General features: G+C 41.3%; 3 protein-coding genes across 4 annotated transcripts in view; 1 reads left to right on the top strand and 2 right to left on the bottom strand.

Moving 5' to 3' along the window:
- obscna (obscurin, cytoskeletal calmodulin and titin-interacting RhoGEF a) overlaps positions 1 to 9,612 on the top strand; it is a 39,271-nt gene extending 29,659 nt beyond the window's left edge. The window contains exons 61-79 of the mRNA XM_086161754.1: positions 254 to 422; positions 562 to 649; positions 739 to 939; positions 1,022 to 1,082; positions 1,483 to 1,560; positions 1,653 to 1,825; positions 2,317 to 2,343; positions 2,458 to 2,610; positions 2,939 to 2,984; positions 3,091 to 3,168; positions 3,278 to 5,132; positions 5,229 to 5,351; positions 6,095 to 6,262; positions 6,364 to 6,469; positions 7,088 to 7,327; positions 7,580 to 7,803; positions 8,074 to 8,170; positions 8,742 to 8,879; positions 8,973 to 9,612. Coding sequence (XP_086017880.1) covers positions 254 to 422; positions 562 to 649; positions 739 to 939; positions 1,022 to 1,082; positions 1,483 to 1,560; positions 1,653 to 1,825; positions 2,317 to 2,343; positions 2,458 to 2,610; positions 2,939 to 2,984; positions 3,091 to 3,168; positions 3,278 to 5,132; positions 5,229 to 5,351; positions 6,095 to 6,262; positions 6,364 to 6,469; positions 7,088 to 7,327; positions 7,580 to 7,803; positions 8,074 to 8,170; positions 8,742 to 8,879; positions 8,973 to 9,153 — 4,206 coding nt within the window. The 3' untranslated portion in view covers positions 9,154 to 9,612. The remainder of the gene's footprint in view (positions 1 to 253; positions 423 to 561; positions 650 to 738; positions 940 to 1,021; positions 1,083 to 1,482; positions 1,561 to 1,652; positions 1,826 to 2,316; positions 2,344 to 2,457; positions 2,611 to 2,938; positions 2,985 to 3,090; positions 3,169 to 3,277; positions 5,133 to 5,228; positions 5,352 to 6,094; positions 6,263 to 6,363; positions 6,470 to 7,087; positions 7,328 to 7,579; positions 7,804 to 8,073; positions 8,171 to 8,741; positions 8,880 to 8,972) is intronic.
- Positions 9,613 to 9,732: 120 nt separating this feature from the next.
- Positions 9,733 to 14,998, bottom strand: guk1b (guanylate kinase 1b). 2 transcript variants are annotated; one of them, XM_086161752.1, is made up of 9 exons: positions 14,839 to 14,998; positions 13,454 to 13,569; positions 13,288 to 13,329; positions 12,904 to 13,029; positions 11,444 to 11,540; positions 10,754 to 10,892; positions 10,534 to 10,618; positions 10,378 to 10,463; positions 9,733 to 10,271 (listed from the first exon to the last, which is right to left on the bottom strand). In XM_086161752.1, the coding sequence occupies exons 2-9, from the start codon at positions 13,563 to 13,565 to the stop codon at positions 10,239 to 10,241; spliced, it is 720 nt and encodes a 239-aa protein (XP_086017878.1). In that variant the 5' UTR covers positions 13,566 to 13,569; positions 14,839 to 14,998; the 3' UTR covers positions 9,733 to 10,238. The 2 variants fall into 2 exon arrangements, with proteins under 2 accessions (XP_086017878.1, XP_086017879.1); XM_086161753.1 differs by lacking the exon at positions 12,904 to 13,029.
- A 1,286-nt stretch (positions 14,999 to 16,284) lies between these two features.
- The window catches only part of rnf220b (ring finger protein 220b), a 29,787-nt gene continuing 23,196 nt past the window's right edge, over positions 16,285 to 22,875 (bottom strand). Inside the window, exons 8-16 of the mRNA XM_086161748.1 lie at positions 22,046 to 22,089; positions 21,626 to 21,713; positions 20,995 to 21,091; positions 20,709 to 20,768; positions 20,505 to 20,596; positions 20,255 to 20,339; positions 18,728 to 18,836; positions 17,698 to 17,772; positions 16,285 to 16,401 (exon numbers count right to left, since the gene is read on the bottom strand). Of these exons, the coding sequence (XP_086017874.1) occupies positions 16,330 to 16,401; positions 17,698 to 17,772; positions 18,728 to 18,836; positions 20,255 to 20,339; positions 20,505 to 20,596; positions 20,709 to 20,768; positions 20,995 to 21,091; positions 21,626 to 21,713; positions 22,046 to 22,089 (722 nt within the window). The 3' untranslated portion in view covers positions 16,285 to 16,329. The remainder of the gene's footprint in view (positions 16,402 to 17,697; positions 17,773 to 18,727; positions 18,837 to 20,254; positions 20,340 to 20,504; positions 20,597 to 20,708; positions 20,769 to 20,994; positions 21,092 to 21,625; positions 21,714 to 22,045; positions 22,090 to 22,875) is intronic.

Raw genomic sequence — 22,875 nt, 5'->3', positions numbered from 1 at the left:
ATGCAAGTGCTGATATTAAGTGTGAATGTACATTACAATGTACATAGCAGTGTCCTCTTTTCATTCGGGGTGGCCTGAAACCAAAATCTGTCTAGCTCGTCATTGTGACTTTCCCTTTAGTTTTTGTTATTTTCTTTAGCACGTTGAATCAGTTTTAGCTACAAACCTTCAACCTTGACGAACCAAAGATTTGATTAACTTTGTGCGCAGAAGAGACCAGCAGATGTCTTGTTAAAGTGTTCTTTGACCGCAGGACATGGAGGAACTTACAGCCAACGACAGCGTGGGAATAGTTCGTCATGGCGCCCGCTGCACCTTGACGATAGTGTGTCCGGAAGTTGACGACACTGGCGTATACACCTGCTTTACCTACAATGACTCAGGACATGCCACGTGCCAGGCTCAGCTCACAGTGGAGGAAGGTATGACAATTACGTCACTTACTTAATGCAAAGATAGACAAATAGTTGGTAGCTTCTTGTGGCAGATGCATCAAGAGAACATTTCTGTTGTCCAAATACATTTTAAGCACCCCTTGTCAAATCGAAATGTTTCGTTTAGGTCCTATGGAGTCTCAGGAGAGAGAGGTGGAGCTTGGAAAGAGGAGGAAACTGTTTTCTGTTTATGACGTTCATGAGGAAATCGGAAGGTGAGCCCATGCTCCGTATTTATTCAAACCAACCCTTGATTTCTGAGGAGATATAACACAGATTTATTGTCTTCTTCCTTGTGTTATAGGGGAACTTTTGGGGTAATCAAACGCGTGGTCCATAGACTGACAGGGGAAGTCTTCGCTGCCAAGTTCCTGCCTCTTCGAAATAGTACTCGCACCAGGGCTTTCCAGGAGAGGGACTTGCTGTCCCGCCTGGCTCATCCAAGAATAGCCTGTTTGCTGGACTTCTTTTGCACCAGACGCACTTTGGTGCTAATCACAGAAATGTATCCTCCTTCCAAGTGTCCACATGCAACAGACTCTTTTTATCCACAGTCGCTTCAGTTTCTTCTTTAACACGGTTTCTAGATGCTGCTCTCATGGACTTGTGGACCATTTATTACTGAGAGGATCAGTGTCGGAAAAAGAAGTATAAGATTTGCTCCTCTGCACAAATCATACTTTTCTAATACAGGACTGTCTCAGAAAATTAGGATATTGTGATAAAGTTCTTTATCTTTTGTAATGCAATTACAAAAACAAAAATGTCATACATTCTGGATTCATTGCAAATCAACTGAAATATTGCAAGCCTTTTATTAATTTAATATTGCTGATTATGGCTTACATCTCAAGAAAACTCAAAAATCCTATTTCAAAATATTAGAATACTATGAAAAAGTAATTTTTGTTTTTTTTAATTGTATCACAGAAAATAAAGAAGTTTATCACAATATTCTAATTTTCTGAGACAGTCCTGTATATATATATATATATATATCGATGATGACATTTGATTGTTTTTTAAAAATATGCAATTCTCATTTCAGGCTCAGTCATACATTCAACAGATTCTTGAAGGAGTTGGTCACATTCACAGCATGAACATTATCCATCTAGATATTAAAGTGAGATTGTGGATCAAAGTATTTGTTATGAATCAACAAGAGTTGTGTGCTAATCTGTTCATAATACAACACTTACTCTATTCCATCTCCAGCCTGAGAATATCCTGATGGTGTATCCACCTAGAGATGAGATCAAGATATGTGACTTTGGATTCTGTCAGGAAATAGACACATCCAGACACCAGTACAGCATGTTTGGCACACCGGAGTTTGTCGCACCTGAAATTGTGCACCAAGAACCCGTCACTGTGGCAACAGACATTTGGTAAGCTTGCTAAGAAAAATTTTGCTTTACCACAAAGGATGTTCTATTTAAACTCAAAAATAGTGTACAATTTAATGTGTTAAAAATATTGTATCTAAGATAAGATAAGATAAGATAAGATAAGATAAGATAAGATAAGATAAGATAAGATAAGATAAGATAAGATAAGATAAGATAAGATGAGTTCTGGAAATTGTATGAATATAATATAAATATAAATATTGCACAATTAAGAGTGGTAAGTAAAGCTGGAGGTGTTGAAATACTGCAAAAAAAAAAAACAGGAAGTATTTTGGTGAGGACTGCCAGCAGCATCAATACTGTTAAAGAAATGTTAGTGTTGGTGTATTTACATTAATATTGCTGGATGTCACCGACAACACAGATTTTTAAAATGTATTTTGTACCGTAGCATGTAACCTACAATCATTTCTGGATTCTTCAGCAGAATTTAAAGGCACTAAAAGCATATCTCTCATTATTTCTCACAGGTCTGTGGGTATAATTGCGTATCTGTGGTATGTATCTCAGTGGTTTTAAAAAGGACCCCAAACGCATTGCAATACTTTATATTTGAAATCCGTGAGAGAGGAGCTTCTTTGAGCTGCGTATCCTTTTCTTTCTCTTGACAGTTTGGTTTGCCGATGCCCTTTTGTGGGTGACACGGATCGTGCTACACTGCTAATGGTGGGCGAAGGGACTTTGAACTGGGATGCCCCTGATGTCATGTGTAGGAGCCCCGAGGCGCAAAAATTCCTTCACATGCTTCTTCAGCTGGATCCGGAGTAAGATTGAAAAAAAGGAAATTGCAGTTACAAAAAAAACAAAAAAAAAACAGTTGTCATTAAGTGAAAAGTTTGTACAAACAAACCCGTTCCATTGGTTCTGAAATAGATGGTGCCAGATTTCATTAACAACTTTTAACATTTATTCATGTCGTAAAGAATTCAATATTCAATTTGCTGATCATTCAACTTATAGGTGAGCACCGTGAAAGAGGCAAAATTCACTGTGATTGTTTGAACAAATTTCTTTTGGATTTCCTGGAAATGTTGAGTTGCTGCGTCACTGCTCTCCACACAATTCTTTTTAATGTTTCTCTGTATTCTTTAGGAAGCGACCAACTGCTTTTGAGTGCTTAAGCCATGACTGGTTCCAGGTTAGTCATTGTCAAGCACAATGGCGATAAGCTTTGCTGCACTAAGAACTTTTCTTGATAAAAAAAAAAAACACAAATCACCACAAATAATTGCTCCTGTTTGCAGGACGAGCATGCAGGAGAGGACACTGAAGAAATCGACATGAGAAATTTGAAAAGCTTTGTCTCAAAAAGAAAATGGCAGGTAAGTTGCCCCAACTTCTGCAGCAAAAAAATCACCCGATTCTGTCATTCCAATATTGATAATGTTTCAGTTTATCGTCTTATCTTTTATCTCTCCCGTCTCTCCTCAGCGTTCTTTGACTTGCGTTGGTTCGGTGCTCACGTTAAGGCCAATCCCTGAGCTCCTGGATGCTCCTCTCAGAGAGACTGCAGTGACGGTGCCTCGCGAACCTCAAGAATGCAGCAGCACCTCCGTGAGCAGTGGTTCGTCGTCCGATTACGACGAGGCAGATTCTTGGGACTTCTTCCATCACTACAGCCCAACGGAGGATGAGGAAGAAACTGAGGAGGACTATGACCCTATGATGGAGAGAGCGCAGATCCCAGAACCATTTGCCAAACTTCATTCTCAGGGAGAAGAGGAAGAGGAAGGGACATTGGAGGAGGAAGGAGATGTAGAATTCATCGTAAGGAGAAGCGTGAGCAGGCAGTCGGTGACTTCATCAGAAATGTCGTACACTCAGACGCCTCAGAGGGAGCGAAGATTCAGCAAAGATAGCAGTCCATCCCTTTGCCTCTCTGACGGAGACGAGGGCTCAGGAAGTGATGGAGGTCGTATACCCAGGGGCAGTGTCATCCGAAGCAATTTCTATAGCACGTCTCATCAGCTCTCCCCGATGTCTGCCAGACACATGACTTTACGGGACAGGTTCCAAGCCAAAAAGCAGGAGAGAGGTCGCAAGCCTCTGCGAAGAAGCCTTTCGGGACGCCTCAACGAACCCCTCATAGAGTATGTTGAAGATGACATAGAGACCAACCGTTGCCAGAGACGAGGATCCGTCCAGCCCTCGATGCACAAGTCGTGTTCCTTTGACAGTGGAGTCGTTCTTCCCCAGACCAACATACCACCGCACAGGAGGAGCAGGTCGCTAGATGAGTATACTCGAAGATCTCCCGGCTCACCAAAGCGCCAAAAGCCGGAGGAGAAGGGAAGAGGTCGGAGCCCGAGGGAAAGTTTCACAGATGATGAAGTGGGAGGGAACAATTTGCTGGCAATTCCAGGCCCTCGACGGCCCCCGAGGAGGCAGGATTCTGAAGCGAGTCTACAAGAGATCCCCAAATTTGGTCCCCGCGCTCCTTCAAGCCTTCCTGTTAGACGGAGAAGGAGCCCGAGTTTGTTTCAGCAGGCGGAGCGAGACACCATTTCTGGCTCCCAGGGTTCCTTGGCCGAGTCCTCTATATTGGAACATGGAGGCTCAGAGTCTTCGAGTAGACTTGGCTCATTTGAAGATGTGAGTCATGGACAGTTCGGAGGAAGAAACAGATTAGAAGTGAGGGATGGGTACAGTAGTCAGGGGGAGCCTCTGATTTCTCCGTCCCCTCTCTCATTTCAAGAAGTTAAGCCCAGGAGCTCATTTCCTCAGGCTCCACCTCGCAACCGCACGCGCTCGAACCCCAACTTGTGTTTAAATAGAGGAGGCCAGGCTCCATTAACACCCAGTCCAAGTCCCAGCCTCTCCTCCCTTCAAGCTCCAGAGAGGCCTCCAAGATCCAGAGACAAAAAAGACAGCCATAACCTTCAGAGGCACGCATCTGCTCCAGCCCTGGAAGTCCAACTGCCTGCAGGAAAATCACCCAGGCTGGGACTTCTGAAGATCTTCCGCAGACAATCCTGGACGGGTCATTCCTACTCACAGCTGGAGAACGCAGGGTTGGGACCCACACTAGGAGAAATCATGAAGCCGGATACTCCCACCATGTCGCTTCGGAAAAAAATGAGGGCATCAGCCTCCAGCCTGACTAAGCTGTTTTCAAGATCTTCCAGTAAGGAAGATGTAAGCAGGGGAGGTCCAATTGTAAAAGCATCAGTGCCCACTACACCTGAAAGGGAGCGTACTGGTAGGGTTCTTGAGAGTCCAAGTCCAAAAAAGAGAACTTCCAAACTCTTGCCATCTTTCAAGATACCTGCATTCAAAAGGGGGAAAGGTTAGAAATTAACAACAACAATGTCCATTCCAAAGTATCCTGTGGTCATTGTTTTGCTGAAAGGTCATCTGTAATACGTTTCACCATAAATTTCAGATTTACCTGCCCACCCCAACAAGCCTGAGGCACTCCACCTAGATGGAGGTGGAGTTCTGCTGGTGTGGAAGCCCGTGCAGTCTCATGAAGCTCTTACTTACTGTGTGCAGTACTGCACAGATGGTGCGTTCATGCAGCACAAAAACACACTAGTTTGGGGTGGGCAAACTTTTTGGCTCGAGGGGCCGCATTAACTTTTAAAAGTTGACAGACAGGCCGGGTCAGCACAAGATACAATACTTAAAAAAAAAAGCATTTGTTAACCTAACAGACTCGACTGACATTTGTCTGAACATTGTCTGATATTTGCTTTGAAAATAAAACTAGCTTGGTTTTGAAGGCTCCTAGATTTGCGTGCATTTCATGCACAAACCTTATAGCTTCACGTGCAGCTCATTCATGTGCGTCAGGATGTCCATAGTAAAGGCTAAATCAAAAAGACAATTTGTGTCATTCAGCTCAGGAAAATTCTCTCAAGTAGTTCTCAAGTAGCTCCAAAAATGAAATAATCTCCTGTTTGAGCTCCAACATTCATTCAGTTGATCACATCAAGTATGAATTCTGTACCGATCTTTTGCGGGCCAGATTAAAAAGACCAATGGGCCAGATGTGGCCCGCGGGCCGTAGTTTGCCCACCCCGACACTAGTTGGATGGCGATAATGAAATATATTAATTTAACTGTATTTTGGAAATCTGGCAAAAGATACCGGATTTCCTTAAATAATGGATAGTATAGTAGGAAGTGGTGGAAAATGATCATAATAATTTTAAATACGGTATTGGTGTATATACATTTATGACCAAATAGTGATTCATGAAAAATAAAAAAATATCACAAATGCAGAAGTGTGGTGTTGCTCCCCAGGCGGGGAGTGGATCGTGCTCTCAGAGGAGGTGACTGACAGCTGTTACGTGGCGAAGGACTTGCCCATTGGGGCTTCTTACGTGTTTCGAGTCGGCGCCATAACCAAGACAGGAGCCGGACCCTTCAGTGACGCTTCGGCTCCAGTCGTCGTGGCTACTCATCCGGAAGGCAAAGAAAATGCCGTCGAACACACTGTTCATTCATTTTATATATTTACGATACTATGCATTACAGTGTTACTCAATATCTTAAATTACTTTTTCCAACAGATACTCAAATTCCTCTTATTCAGACTAACTTCCTGGGGTCAAAGGTTAGTGTGGCAGAAGGACATGGAACACAGAAGAGTTACAACTTCCTCTCTGAGATCAACAGGTGCGATATTCAAAGATGTAACTTTTGTCTTTTCTCATAATTCATCAAGATTTAGATAATCAAAAGAAAATGCTTTACTTTAGTGTAATTGTGATCATTTACGTCAAACCTTAGTTGAACTGACCTTTGCTGCTACTCTCTGTCACTTCACATGTCCGTCCATATTTTTCAAAAGACTTAATTTCCTGCTTAAACAGATTCAGATTTTTAATGTTGGATAAATAATAATATATAATCATACTTAAGAAGTCTTCGCCATTTATTTTCAGTTACAAATGACTAGATTCTGTCACAGCAATAGAATAGAATAGAATAGAATAGAATAGAATAGAATAGAATAGAATAGAATAGAATGGAATAGAATAGAATAGAATGTACTTTGATAATCGAACTTGGGAATTATAAGGGCATCAGCAGGACAACATACTATGCATCTAGATATAAGAATAAAGACAATTCTAATTCCTTTAAATAAACACTGTAAATGTTTAAAAAATAAATATGAAATTGAAATCATGGTTAAGCTTTGTATACATTCATATGAAAAAATTGATAAAGTCTGCGATCTGTCCAACATCGGTTTGCTCCTCTCTGTCTCTCCCTCTCTCTCACCTTCAGGGGTCGTTTCAGCGTAATAACCTTGTGTAGGGATGCAGAAACCAGCCAGGTGTTTGCCGCCAAGATCACCCCTTACAAGGCAGAGCAGAGACAGCTGGTTCTTCGGGAATTCCAGCTGTTGAAGAGGCTTCATCACCCCCACTTGGTCCGTCTGCACTGCGCCTTTATCACCTCCTCCTACCTGGTCTTACTGGAGGAGCTCTGTCCGGGCAAAGAGCTTCTCCACAGTCTTGCAGCAAGGTAACGTAAGGACACAGGTAACAAAGGTCCAAATAAGTTGCGTTATACAAATGTTTATTTTGCGTTTGGTGGAGGAGCAAAATCGTCCATCAGGTCTATACAACAAATTTTTCTAGATAAGTGACAACCAGCAGCAGCCATTTTCTGTCCTCCAGATGTGTTGGATGACTTTCAGCAAGAAAATTCACTGAATTGTCTGTGTGTGCATGTGTGTGTGTGTGTGTGTGTGTATTGTTTTATATGCCCACTCAGAGATGTGTATGCAGAAGCCCATGTTGCCGAGCTACTGGGTCAGATTCTGAGCGCGGTCGACTACCTGCACAGCCGCCGGATCATACACCTGGACCTCAAATCGGACAACATGCTGGTAGACGACTGTAACCGCATTAAGATCGTGGACTTTGGCTCAGCTCAGTCCTTCACACCTGGACAGCCTCTCAATATTGAACACATCCAGGGCCTGTCGGAGAGCAAAGGTTGTTATGGGCTCATTGTTTCAATTCAAATATTTGACAAAGTGTGGTTGTGTTGTGTGGTTGTTGTTTATTTCACTAAACTAAACTAAACTCTGCAAGGGTACGGTCTTTACCTAATGATGAACTGAAAGCAAATTAGTCAGTTCAGCTTATCCTCGATTCCTTTTTTTTAAATTCTAAATTATTTTTTCTGTGTGTGAGTGGTAGTGGCATCACCAATAACAGCACAACCATTTATGAACAATATCCATTGTCTGTCTGTTTTGTCAGTTTATATTGTCCTTCCCAAAGCTCCGGAAATCCTGGAGGGTCAAGGCGTCGGGCCTGAAACTGATATCTGGGCAATTGGAATTCTGCTGTTCATCATGTGAGTTCAAAAATAATCATTTTTACTTGAGAAGAAAAGATGTCTGTTAATTATTGTATATGAATGTAAATATGAAAACAACCTAATTTCAAATGCATCTAAAATATTAATAACAATATAAGAGAAAAAAACATTAGGCTTAAGAAAATGAGGTGTTACTGGCATAATAATTTTGACTGGAAAAGACGAGATGTTTGTTAATTATTGTATATGAATGTAAATATGAAAGCAACATCATTTCAAATATATCTAAAATATTAATAACAATACAAGAGAAAAAAATCAAGCTTAAGAAAATGAGGTGTTACTGGCATAACAATTTTGACTTGAAAGAACAAGATGTTTGTTGATTTTGTATATGAATGTAAATATGAAAGCAACCTAATTTCAAAATATTAATAACAATATAAGAAAAAAAAAGGCTTAAGAAAATTAGGCGTTACTGGCAAACAAACGATTCTGTATTTCACTATGTATCAAGCTGTTTAGCTTTTATCCAAGTGGAGGCACTGACTTATTGTTCAGTAGCTGTTAGTTTTTGAGAAGGAGCTTTTTTTCTCTTTCTTTTCAGGCTGAGTGCAGATAGTCCCTTTGATACAGAAGAAGATAGAAGCATCAAGAAAGGGAAGATTCATTTCGGACACTGTTATCCTGGTCTGTCTGAGGGGGCCTTAAACTTCATCAAGAGCAGCCTGAATAACAAATCCTGGTGAGTGAGCATTTGCACAGACGTAAAACGTGAAAAAACAGGGAAACTAAATGCAAAATTTCAAGATGATAAAGGTAAATAAAATCCATGCAGGGCGAGACCCACCGCCACTGAGTGTCTCCAGAACCCATGGCTGCGTGCTCACCGCGCTCCGCAAAAATCTCGACACTCCAAGGTGTGTTTCTCCACCGACAAGCTGAAAGCGTACCTGGCGCAGAAGGAGGAGAAACGAGACCAGGTCCGCAGCAAACTTCAGGGTCCCCCTTTCCAGTAACAAAACAAAGACTCGACCGTGAGCTTGGCTTCAGCTTCTCTTGTCTGTTAAACTATAGCCAAAATCAGATTTAGGTGAAAATATTTTGCGTCTTAAGCGGTTGCCAAAGAGCTACCAGTTTGTGTGATTTCGTGAATGTGCTTTTACATATCAGGGATAATATTTGGTCTTTGCAAGCTATCGCAGGAATCTTGATTGGTCGATTAGTCTCCATTGGTTTCCATCTTCTGCAAATACATACTGAATGGAAGTTTTTTTCCCAAACTATATTTCTGCAGTGTCATGCAGTGGATTATTTATAATGTCACATTGCCTGCCTAAAAATTCAAATGTATAAACGAGAAGCTTGTTATTTATAGATGAGATTGGATATATAGGTCGATGGTAGTGATTTGGTATTGGGCAAACCGCCTACCCGGATGATCTAGTGGACGTAAGACAAAATAAAAGGTACAAATGTGACCTGTAATTGTCCTCGCTTTCTTTATTAAGTCTTATTGGAGCACACAAATACATTCAAATATACCTGAATTTATTCTGCCAACATGCAGCAATTGTGTCTCAGATACAGGGACTTTTTGATTTCAATGCAGTCTTTTTTTGTTAGAATAACCACAAAACTGCTCATGAGTTCATTAGTTACTAAATTAGAATTGAGCGGAACAAGTAAACAAAAATCTATTCTAGATAAATCCTAAGTTTGGAGGGAAAAGGTGAGTTAGTATTATCACACATAGGACTTAACAAGATCTGAGTGAATCTAACACAAATCCAGATTTTCAGTTCTTAACCCTCTTATTATGTTAAGGGTCAATTTGACCCATTTCACCCATTGACCCAATGGGTCAAATTGACCCTTAACATAATAAGAGGGTTAATACAAGCCCCCCCTTCCCATCTGAGACCGCTGAAGGCGACAATGTGCTGAAGAAATCTCTGTAAACCTCTGATCGTGTGACTTTGGAGGGCAAAGGAAAAAACATTTTCCTTCACAGACTTAATGTCAGGCATATTTGCAATTTTCCAAAAGACCAGACTCAGAAACGACTGTTATTCTGTCCTGCAGCACGATTACGGTTCCCTCCTTACGATTTGGCCTCCTGAACTTTTTGGATTTCCTGAATCAAGAAAGATGGCGAAAGAACATATTTTGATATCGGAATCTGGGTTTTAAACAAATACAGGGGCAAAATATGCACTTTGAATCTATGTGTCTTCACTCACGTCATTGAGGATATCTTTGAGCTCCTCGTAGGCCTTTTCCAAGTCGTCGTTTATGATGACGACATCGAACACTCCGGGCTCCTTACCTGCGAACGGTCATCTGTCAGGCTCTTTTTTTAAACCCTGTTGAATGTCAGCAGAAATTCAGAAACTTACTGAGCTCCATGTCGATGCGCGCAGCCTCCAGCCGCTTCTGCAAACTCTCCTCCGTTTCTGTCTGCCTGTCCCTCAGGCGCTTTTCCTGGTGAGGAATTAAGCATGATTTATATTAGGAAAAAAAAAATGTACAAATGTTTATTCTTAAGTATTGATCAAATATCATCAATTGTGAACAAGAAAAAAAAAAATGTTAGAGCATGTAATTCTGAATGTTTACCAGAATCTCCATAGATGGAGGCTGGATTGAGATGTAAATGGGGTTCAGGTCAGTCTCTTTAATCCTTTTCACCCCCTGGATATCCACATCTAGGATGCAGATCAGGTTCTTAGCCTGTACATCCTCTACGGCAGCCTTACTGCAGAGGAAATACACGGTTTGCAAGATGAGACAATATCGGACACGTCGGGTTTTAAATGGAATCCGATGGGGTTTGATGTCTGCCAAACAGGTTTTTTTCTGCTTCTCCCATGTAGTGAGTGACAAAGCTAAGAGGATCGCTGCATCGATTCAAGCTGCTCGCACTCTCACTGCAGTGGGCATGTTATCTTTAAAATAAGAGGAAGAGATTAAATGTGACACACAAGTTGCTGAGCTGCTGCCTTGCTCTTTTAGACCAGTGGGGGTTAAAGCTCCTTCTGTCCCAAGACTATTATATATCCGCTTTATCCTCTTGATCCCGGTGGCTCAGCTTCAAGGAATTCTGTGCTACACAGTAACGGATTCATGGCTAATTTGTGCAATGTTGACAACAAAATTGCAGCTTGTTGAATTGTTACTCAAACACGGGCTGTCATTTTTTTTTTTTTTTTTTTTTTTTTTTTTGTGAATAAAGAATATTTCAGGAATAATTGGTATTTTATTTACAAAAAAGCTCGGTGAAACAATTATGTAGAGACGTGTACTCACCTCGTTCCATACATGTTGCCGGAAAACTCAGCGTTCTCGATGAATTCCCCCTTATCGATGCCCTCCTGCATGGCCTCTCTTGTTGTGAAGTGGTAGTCTGTGAGAAAGAAGGGCGGTATTGAGTCTCGCTGTCGCTATATTGTGTGCGCTTGGGGATAAAGGGAAGCGTATGGGTGGAGGTGTTGGAGGCCCGTGCTGTTTGTCAAGAGGCAACCTCAGTCTCATCACAATAAATGGTGAACATCTTCCAAAGAGAAGGCAAAGTTGAACAACATCCAGGCAGAGAGAATCACTACATTGACCCATGACCCACTACTGGATAATATCAAATCTCTTTTTTTACTTTATTTATCATCATTTCTGAGCAGGTCCATCTCCAAAACCAAAAGAGCCTGAGGAACAATGTAAATATCCAAATATTGCTCACATCTGTAATACTACTGTGTTGATATTTTGTTCAATTATTGCCAAACAGTGACAAGTAGATTTCAGAATGGCTTTCAAATGTACAAAAATCATATTTTTGTACATGCTAACTCTCCTTTTCTCATGTATGGTTGCAAAGAATATGACCAAATGCTGATAAAATCACGTGTTTGATTTGAAAGCCCTTTTTTTCTCTCTTTTTTTATTTTTTACTTTTATTTCACTGCAAATCCAAATACAAGCATCCGTTGTCTGGAAGACTTTATTTGTTGAGGAGAAAAGTGTTTTCATAAAGGTGCAGCTGATGTTTTTTTCCAAAAAAACATTTTGTCGTCCATATTTGTCCATCCCAAATGGACACACGGCTATCAGAGCAAAGAACATATGAAAATGTGTTAGAGACAACAATCTGGAAAAAAAAAATATCACAGAATAGGAAAAAATGTGCTGAAATGAAGGGGAGGATTGAAGATTAAAAAAAAACAGTTATGAACAGTACAGAATGGATCTGTTCCAACTTAAATCCTGAATACAGTGCAGGGAATGACAAAAAACCCTTGATTGAAATACAGTGTGATGTAAGACACGTATAATTATTGTCCAGTAATGTCAGATATATATTCTCTCTCTAAGCCTGAACTACAGCTATGTGACATGGAAGCCTGGAAGTTCTCAGATTTATGCCGGATTTTAGGAAAGGTGCACTTTGGCCATGCTAAAGCTCTACAAGGCTTGGCGGGAGATTGGGCGGGTTCTTTTTTTTTTTTTTGGACTAAAAAATGTATTCACTACTCAGGCATCATAGGGGGCTATTTTCAAAAGCTTTTTACTCCAAAGTGTAAACTGTCTTTTTGTGATACCTGAAAACATCGATTATTTATCTATTTTTATTTATGTATTCATTTTTTTTGTTTGTCACGACAATTGCCGCGCATCCAACGACAGCATGCCAGGATGATGAAAGTAACCCCCATCCCTCTGCCTTAAAAAAAAAAAAAAAAAAAAAAACGTATTCGGAATCACACTGCGGTCACCTTTATCTGTGGTTTCTGATTCATTTGGGCACGAAAATGAGGATGAATTTTCTAAGTCCTCAGAGGAAAAGACGTCTGCTACAGGCAGTAAAGTAGCCCCCAGAAGCATGGGGAGCTTGTTCAGGCCTATGGAGAAAACAAAACAGTCACAGAGAGAGGTTTATCCCTTTATATCAAGGGCACTTGTGCAGTTCACTTGGGAGTAAGAAGTGGCGTGGGTTGCGTTTTTTTTTTAGCCCGGGTGATGCAGAGGACGACAAAGGGGAAGGTGGTGCAGGTTTCGGGGATGAAACCAAAAACGATGGTGTCCAGCTGCGATGTGACGGCGGTAAAAACATTTTCATCACATTCGGCGGCACCGAACAAGCCAAATTTCAACTTTACCTTTGCCATCCTCCTCTCCCGGTCGAGGGTTTCTCGTTGTGTCTGTGAAAAGAGGGCGCGGAGATGATTGTGAGATGTTAAAGTGAAGCTGTCCGTCTTTCACCAGAATGTATTTGTCGCACGTAATCTGGCGAAGGAGGCCGAAGAAGCGGATTGTCTCACGTACGTGACACGCTGAACCCGAAGATGCCCTCGTGTTCCTTCACCAGCCGCTTCATCAGCGTGCTCTTCCCCGCTCCAGAAGGGCCACTTAACACCACCGGCCTCGGCCCCGACATCGTTCTGACACAAACAAACAGACAGACAGACAGGAGCCTGGCTTATGTCATGAGAAGATTACAATCAGATCTTTAGTGCCGGTTTAAATCCGAAGCTAAAGATGGCATCTTTCCAGGGTGTGAATACTGACATCATAATGTTTGATTATTTGCCAAACATAAAAATCTTATCACGAATTTTACCCTTATTAAGCTTTGACATAGCATTCCATAGCAACACAGGTAAACCCGAAAAAGGTCGGAACGGCGGGGTCGCTTGGTCATCTTTAGCCGTGAGCTGAAAACATACCTCTTCGCCAAGCACTACCCTACACTTAGCCCCCAACCCCGGAAAAAAAAAAAAAACAAGAAAAAAAAGAAACGAATGTACGTATGTTTATGGTTTTGAGATGGCTATTTGGTAGGGTGGTCACTTCTGATTTTCAACGACTGGTACTTCGGATCTTCGGTGACTGAATTGCGCTTTTTGTAAGTCGCTTTGGATAAAAGCATCTGTGAAATGACTTGTAATGTAATGTAATGTAATGTAATGTAAACCTCTCCATCCCCATAAGTCATCCTTGGAGGCGCAACGCTAATCCTCTGATCCGAGCTTCTCCTGACCGCCGGCAGAGAAAAACACGCACGCAGAGGGTTAAAAGTAGACCTTTGCTCTCACATGATTATCCAAAGCAGCGGTCAATTGACTTCTTGGGCCAATCCTGCATCCTATTCCCTTAATTAAAAATACTCAAATATGTAAATGTCCCCATTGTTGACTCATGAGACAGTCTGGGGCCCCCGAGGTTAATGTCGGAGATGTCTAATAATGAAGTAGCGGCAAGTTGGTCAGCAGGATTAATGGGATCTGGGCCAGCGGCACAAAAAGGTCCAAGACAGGTGACCCAGTTACCTGAGAACCAATGAGGGCTCAGAAAGATGGTGATATCGATTCATTTATAGTCGCAATGATTTAACAATAAAGGACTCTGACGCGCAAAATGTCTGCACTTGATTTACTGGCTACAAAAGAAGAATTCAATAGATAACATTAGCCCGCCATGATTATTTCCACGAATTTTTCAAGCTTCCTTTTGACGTTTGTAATGGTATCAAGTAGGCTACCTTGTGTTTTTGGAGAAAAGTTACCACGATAAAACACCGTTCGTGCCCTCAGTTGTCTAATCTCACACACAGACAGATCTGAAGCCTTAAAAGCATTTTTTTTAAATTGAAGCTGTAAATTATTATTTTATTCATCAGTTAGGACTGATATAAATCAGATTTGTTTTACCTTTTCTCCAGGAGAGGTTAAAGCGGCAGGTGAGTCGTCCGCAGGGCTGCAGCGTCTGATTCACCGGAGCAGCTCACTGTCAGTCTGAATTATCAGCACCTCCCTTCAGCTCGGTGACCAATCACACCAGCTAGGTTTGTCTGTAGTCGCAGCAGGTCAGCGGACCGCAGGTAGATGAGTCCTGTAATCACTTTACTGGCAGCGACACGCTCACAGATTTCTAGTCCTGTCCAGTCATCAACACACTGAGTAGCTCCAGTGTGGAGTCACTCAAAATCATCTTGGTAATTACACACACAGAAACACACACACACACACACACACACTAAATGCACACACACAGTTCAGTTATTACAATGAGCTCTTGTATCCTTATATAAACACACTGTAGGATTACATGTTTGCATCATCTTTAATTTATCCTCCCTTTTTGTCAGTTGAATTTTAATCTAACCATTTTGTCAGTTTTGTGATTATTAAATTCATTTTTTTCTTGCTTTGCTAAAGCGTTCTGGTGTTTTCTAGAAGAACTTGTGATATTTTCATGCTTGAGTGACTGGGTGAGCTTTATTTGCACAGTTTGCGTGAGATTTAATTTTTTATTTCGCGAAATACCGCGACTGATGATAGTTGTAATTGTAAAGTATTCTTTTTGCCTTTAACACGGTAACATCTTGGAACAGCAGGGTTTAGTGTCCCTCAACTATGGGATGGACTGTGCCTGACTAATCCTGCATTGACCTACTTCTTAAAGGACAAATAAGAAACATACACATCATAATAGGGCTGTCAATGGGCTTATAAACACACAATGGTTATTCATCGTTAAAATGGCATTAATCCCACGAAAAGAGTAATTTGCGAAACATCATTTTTGAGTGCATGTTTTTATTGCGGTAACATTAATAAAATTAGATTTGATGATCCTTTACAAAGAAAGACACCAATGACAAAGACAAAAAAAAGCAAGAATATAATAAGGTTACTGTGAATCTACATGGGGGAGCTAGACAAATCATTGATGATCTATGCAAAGTCAAACTGTACAACTGTTTTGCTACACATATTCACACACATCAATCCAAACATACACAAAAAAAATTATGTACATGTGCTTTGCATGTGATTCAACTTTTTTTTTTTTTTTTTTCATATAACACACAAAAAAGGATTACAAAATTCCATAAATATTCCAGAGCAATTTTTCCCCCCATTTGTTTCGGTGCCTGAGCGCTCAGATGGTTTGAGATGTTTCCACCGATCCGATTCAAGATGCAGCAGGAACATGGATATTGTACAGGGCTCTAAGGGAAGGGGGGGGGGGGGGGGGGGGGGGCGTCAAAGGTCAAGCAGGCTGTTCCTCGAATGGGTAAAGAGCACACTGACAGACAGGTAGGTCCAGGTGGAAGAGAAGGGTGGGAGTCTATGACAGGCCAGCTGTTCGCAGGTCCACCCTGATAAGTGAGATACTGGAGAAACCCCTTCCAGGCGTCACAGGTAGACCCGCCTCAGGTCTCCGGGCGAGGTGATGGTGTTACATTGAGGACACAACTTTTTCGCACCCTAATAAGAGAAGATCACACTTTCGTCAAACGTGCATGGGTTGTTCTGACCTGTTTTATCATCCTTAATAGACATGACATTGTGATATGTAGCAAGAGCAGAGAGCATGTGGAGGATTTCTAGAGAGGCGGTGGTATGGAGGGGAGGAGAGAAGGTGTGTGAATGAGAGGGACCCGAGTGGAACGGTGAGGCGACAGGGAATGGAGATGAAGAAGGTGGGGAGTTTGATGGACTTGGGGTCAATAGACAAGAACAATGGAGTGAACGGAAAAAAGGTGAAGAAAAGCGTTTGGAAAGAAAAGTGTCAGGTGTGGTAAAAGAGTATCTGCTAGAATGAACAGAAAGGTTTAGACCAGACCTGGGCATTTTATGGCTTGCGAGCCACATCCGCCCCTTTTATCATTGTTATTCGACCCACCAAACTATTTTCTTTGAATATTTTAACAAGTATTTTCAATAAATATTTAATTTAGAAACTTATTTTTTCCTTTAATTTTTTTCTAAAATAATGTCAAAATAATAAATGCACTTACAGATTCATAAGAAATAAATGCAACACATTTTTCAGCAAGAACTTCAGCATCAGAGAGCAGGAAAGTGAGCTGTAATATATTTCCTTTTTGTTGACATGTTGGATTTTTCTTTTAAGGACATCTTTAAAGGACATCTACATTATTATTAATGATTTTAAAATTGAAATAAAATGCCAAAAAATATCAATTTTTAAATTGCAATTTTCATTTTGTTCCCTTAGTTGGCCTGTGCATAAAAATTAAATAAGAAATGTGCCAAAATAATTGCCCACCCCTGGTGGAGACGGTGGTGAGACTCTGATGAGACAGAGGCATTGAGGAAAAGACAGGAAGCAGAGCTTGAGGAAGCACAGATCAAGATGTTGAGGTTCCTTTTGGGAGTGACCAGGATGGGAAGGATCAGGAATAAGTCCATCAGAGGAACAGCGCATGTTAGATGTTTTGGAGAGAAGGTCAGAGAAGCCAGACTGAGATGATTTTGGTCATATACAGAGAAGGGATAGGGAAAATATTGGTAGACGGATGCTGGATTTAGAGCTGCCAGGCAGGAGGTCTAGAGGAAGACCAAAGAGAAGATTTATGGATGTAGAGAAAGAGGGCATGAAGTTATCTGGTGTGAGAGAGGAGGATACAGAGAATAGGGTTAGATGGAGGAGGCTTATTCTTCTGGCGACCCCTGGTCGGTAAAGGTAAAGAAGATCGATCTCAAAAGACAAGAATTTGAAAATATTTCAAACCAGACATAAATAAACGTGATATATACCAATGTTCGAAGCCAGCACTCCTCACAATGAACATGCCAGCACTGGATGGAGGTGAGTGGGGTGGTGTAGGTGTCCTGCGGAGGGAAGACATGACAAACTTTTGTCCTGCTGTACATGAATAGACAGCTAGAGGGCCTCACAGATCTACAGCTGAAGCTGTTCCATTGCAATTCAACATTTAGCTCAATTTGGAAACAACCCTGCTCTGTTATGAATCCTTTTCTAATCAAATTGCTGTTGGATCAACAGGCTGAGTCAGTTCGAAAATACCGCTGAATGCTGTTTTAAACTTTCACCTGTGTGTCTGTCCTATTTTTATTCCTAATGTAACTTTAAAAACAGCGTCTGCAACTCTGTTCGACAAATCTGCACGCCGAAGTGTCTTTTGGCCGATCCCAGGTTGCTTCCAGTGGCCCGGTTAGCACTTTGCATGGTAGCAGCTCTGCTGCCATCAGTGTGTTAGTGTGTGAAAAGATTACTACTTTCTACTGTAAATAGTGTGAAAACACTATATAAGCTGAGACCATTTAAAGTTTGCTTTTTTACTTTTTTTTGAATGATGCCATATAAGCAAATTTGGCCTGCCTCTGATGTGATTAAACATAAAAAAGTGCTCAGTAAAATCAAAAATGAACTTTTTTAAAGGTATTAAAAAATGGCGAGGAAGACGGACAGCAGTTATTTCTGGAGAATATTCAAGTAGAAAATAATACACTTGCTTATAGTGTACAGTCTAATTCTTTAGGTTTTTTTTACAGTGTTAAAGTTTTTTTGTTTTTTTTAAAGACCAAGCGCATTTTGAAATAGGGAGAACTACAAAGTTCAGTACGAAAAATTGAATAATTGTACTGTTTCTCAAAACTTTTGTGTACAATTTACTTGATGAATGCAAGTAGAAAAATAGAAATGTGTGACATCTGGTTTCACAGCATCAGCATATTTGTATTCCCCTGAAAAAAGCCAGATGCCACTGGCCTCACGATTCATTTCCCCGCCTGCCCTGTCAGTTTTATTTGCTGTCATACTCACCATGCAGATTAGACATTTAAATCTGTCTCCTTTAGACAACTGCTTCTCTAAATCCCGTATTCGAGCTTTAAGAGCATCCAAAGAAGTCAGCGTGGAATCCTCAGAGAGCCTGCAGATGCATGCACGCATGCACGCACACACACACACACACACACACACACACACACAGACAGACAGAAACGGGAGGGGAGATGAGAGGGCGCGAGTTAGGCAGACACTAGAGAGTCATTTATAAATCGAAGACAGATTAAATTATTCGCTGGCCAACATGGACACTGAGCATGAAATTTAGCAGCAATCACATTGCCTGCATTTGCTGTCTCATTTATCATAGGCGAGGAGTCGGGGGATGGAGGTGGGAGGCTGGGGGGGGGGGGGGGGGGGGGGGGGTTAGGCGTCGGGGTCCTTGCAGAGATAGACATATGAGCAAAATTAACGGCTAGACTCTGTGGGCAAACAGTTTACTGTGAGGCGGGCAGGATACAATGCATTAGCTGTGATGAAATGTGTATACATGCACGTGTCTCCTGCTACGACCTTGATTGATGATATAATCACAGTGATAAAATAATAGGTTGCAGGCTGGAGGCAGCGGGACCAGGTAGTCTTGGCTGATAAGACCTGGCGTGAACAGTTTGTCTTTTGTTTTTTTTTTTCTCTAGACAGAGAGATAATAACGTTTGCCCACAAAAATTCACACCTGTAGCCATCGGCTGGAGTTTTTGCTTAAAACGACGAGGTGGGGACACGTAATGGATTTTGACGGGTGTCAGTTTGAGTCAAAAGGATAATAAATGTGATGAGACAAGGGTTTGTGATTACCAAAGTGGACTTTTCGAAGGCAGTGTAGCTTCAACAGAGTATATTAGGAGCTTTATATGCGATGATTATGTTTTATTTTTCATACATTGTCAACATTTTAAGTGGCGCTTCACCCCACAATAATAAAGCGACTTAAATCAATGTCTCCCACCAATATTGCCATTGACCAATCTGGCTGATTTCGGATTAACCTGAAATGTAGTGAAAAAAAAAAAAATCAAACTGAATGTATTTTCTCCTTCCATCCCATCATAAACAGATGATTGTAATCAGTCCCCCTGTAACATGTAACATGCACTTTATTATACTGCTGAATGTGTGTGGTATGCGCTGCTGTGTTGGGTTGTTGTTGTTGTTGTTGTTGTTGTTGTCTGTTTTTTTTTTTTGTTTCTCTGCCGGCAGCAAAACAAATTGCAACTCAAAGGGATAATTAAGTTTATAAAGTTAAAAAGTCTGTCGTGGCAGTTCGAGCAGCGCGGAAGAAACTCCTTTAACACCAATTTTATTTTGGAAAATTGTTTTTTGCTAAAATATTTTTACATCCAGCAACTCACCCCCCCAAAAAACAAACAAATAAATAAATAAATACTAACTATGACAGAATATAGAAATGTGAATGTCTGCGTGACGCCGCACTATCTCGGGCACTGACACACACACAAACACACACACACACGTGTGGGTGTTTACTCAGCACAAACTTACATCTCGATCTCTGTGTTTCTGCAGGTTCTGGTGACGCCTGCTGCGCCGCTGTCCGGTTTCTCTCCGCTGCTGGTGGACGGACTCTCTGGGTAAACAAACTAAATTAAGGAACTGATAAAAAAAACTGAAATACTCGTGCAAACAACAGTCCGGGAACATCTGTTTAGGGATTCCTATTATGCAATGCTCAAAGTATTGTTCCTTTTTTTAGATTGAATCATTTCATTCATGCAGGATTTGTTTGACTTACCCTCATTGGGCCATTTGGAGAATTCCCGGGCGCTGAGAGAATCAGGCAAAACGCTGCCGCCGCCACCGCTACTGCTGCTGCTGCTGCTGCTGCTGTTTCAGAATAAAACCCCAAACCATGACAAAACACACGGATAATATCGTGTGTTCAATATTTTGAGTATCTTTTCTAGAAATGAGTGCGAGTGCCGGATGATATACATACTTAATTGTCGTCTCCTTAGGGTTTTCTCCTGAGCATGGGATCACATCTGTCTCCGTGTATCTGACAGCAGTTCAGGAGAAGCAATACCACACTTAACAGCAAGGCATTTTCTGCCTAAAAGGCAGTGAAAGAAAATCAGCTTCATTACCGGCAGTGGCAGTAAGTAACTGCTGGTTTGTTATCAACTCATCCGATTTCATAAAATTCACTTCATACCATGCAAAAGTCACAGGTCTCAATCATTTAGCTTTTACTGCTTTCCTGCACTTCACAAGTGGAAGGATACTGCGCTCTCCCGTATTCCAGAGTGTCGTCTCCGTCCACATCCAGGTCTGCGTCGCTGTCCCGGCATTCCTTAGAAGTGGTGCTCACCAACATGGCACCTGGTGGCACATTATCAAGACTCAAATATTTTTATTGCCATTATGCAAGCATACAGGAATTTTGTAGGGTCTCCCGGATAGAGACATCAGAAAAGAGTTTTTACACAGTTGAATAAATATGTATAAAATAGATGATAAAAGCAGGCCTAAAATAAGGGGTGTTGTGGGTAGAGTGTTAACAGAGAAAATCCCGTCCTGCTTCGTGCTTTTTAACTAATAAGCCGGAAAGGAAAAATTACAAGGAGACACATGAAAAAAGGGCTATATCAAGCGTCGCATAAGGTTGGGTTGCCAGTCGGGCCACCTCTCTGATTCTGGATGTGACAGGTTTGCATGTCAGTTCCCTTCTTGGTTCAAGGGAACCGTTACATTACAGAGAAGCTCGGAGGCATACTTTTTTCCGCTGTAATCGGGACTGAAAAGTTCAGTGGTTTTTCAAGTGCCACTCAGTCACATTATCCACCCTCCACTGAACCGGATCACACACGCGGGTACCTCAACGGGACGCACACACACCGACATGCATGCGCGTACCTTTAAACCCTCCCACTATGGACATCATCTGGATCTTTCTCCTCTCGTTCCACGCGTCCTCCAGCGGTATCAACTCCGCCGAGCTCTCCTGAGACACACACCAAACACACATGAGCGGACGTAGAACGCACGACGTCACGGTCTCGGTGAATACAGAAGGTCCACAGTTCTCCCGCTGCCTCCGGCTGTGTATCTGATTCTATGTTTTCATAGCTGTGAACCAACGCCGATAGTCTTTTCACATGGATACACACTCAACTGACAGTGATCCTGATGCCGCATGAACAAATGCGGTTTCTGTGGTTTTGAACCGATGACATTGTCAACCTGCTGTAAGTCATAAATATTCATCTGCGATTACAAGACGAATTGTTTTACCAGGCTTTAAGTTTCAGTTAAAAAAACAAAACACACAGATACCTGTCCTTCCTCTGGTTTCCTCCTTTTCAGCTTGCCAATCCTGACTGAGGACAGACAGAAGAAAACAAACAATAATGGAGTTTTAATTGAATTCATGTTGATTTTCTGAGTCCATTTCTTTGCAGTTTGGGGAAGAAAAGAAATCTGGATATTGAGATGTCATTAAAACATATGTAATCTCCCCAAAGGGAGATTACAGTAGAGATACTTACAGCACGTACCATGAAAAGGAGAAATATGTTTCTGGTATTTATATAAATGCATATATAATGTATATATACATCTTTTTACTGATCAGAAAGCCACGCACGTACAAAACGATCCTTTGCACTCAACAGATATGGAGTTTGCATTTAGCTTCTACTCTGATTTATTGACATCTGTAAAGCTGTAATAAAAAATTATTGCATGATTGCTATAAAGACTGACATTCCTGACAGGAGTTTTCAATATGAAAATTATTTGTTATCTACATATACCATCAACAATAAACTGCTGTTTAAAACCTTTTTGAAATAAAGTTACACCAAAGCTTGTCAGGATATGCAACAGATATGATGTCCTTTCAAAAATGTTTTATCGGCTTTGTATGGAAACCGCCACGTTTGCGTAAAAATTCAGAGGAAGAAAAAATGTATCATATAAAAGTGAGGAGGCACGCAACTCTTCTGTCATTACTAACCCCACTTTCCTTCCTGATATAAAAGTTAACATGGCAGAACATGAAGTGCACCTTCTCTCCCACTGTGACTAGACTGAGTGCAGATTGCATAAGGGGACATTAAGTTTAAGGGCCCACTAATTCCTGGATGACAGTCGGCTATGTGTGC

Source organism: Fistularia commersonii, chromosome 16 (genome assembly GCF_037954325.1).
Source record: "Fistularia commersonii isolate RoL2024-O1a breed Wild chromosome 16, RoL_Fcom_v1.0, whole genome shotgun sequence".
Classification (NCBI taxonomy): Eukaryota; Metazoa; Chordata; class Actinopteri; order Syngnathiformes; family Fistulariidae; genus Fistularia; species Fistularia commersonii.
Note: the sequence above shows the minus strand (reverse complement) of the source record. Positions and strands in the feature narration are given on the sequence as shown.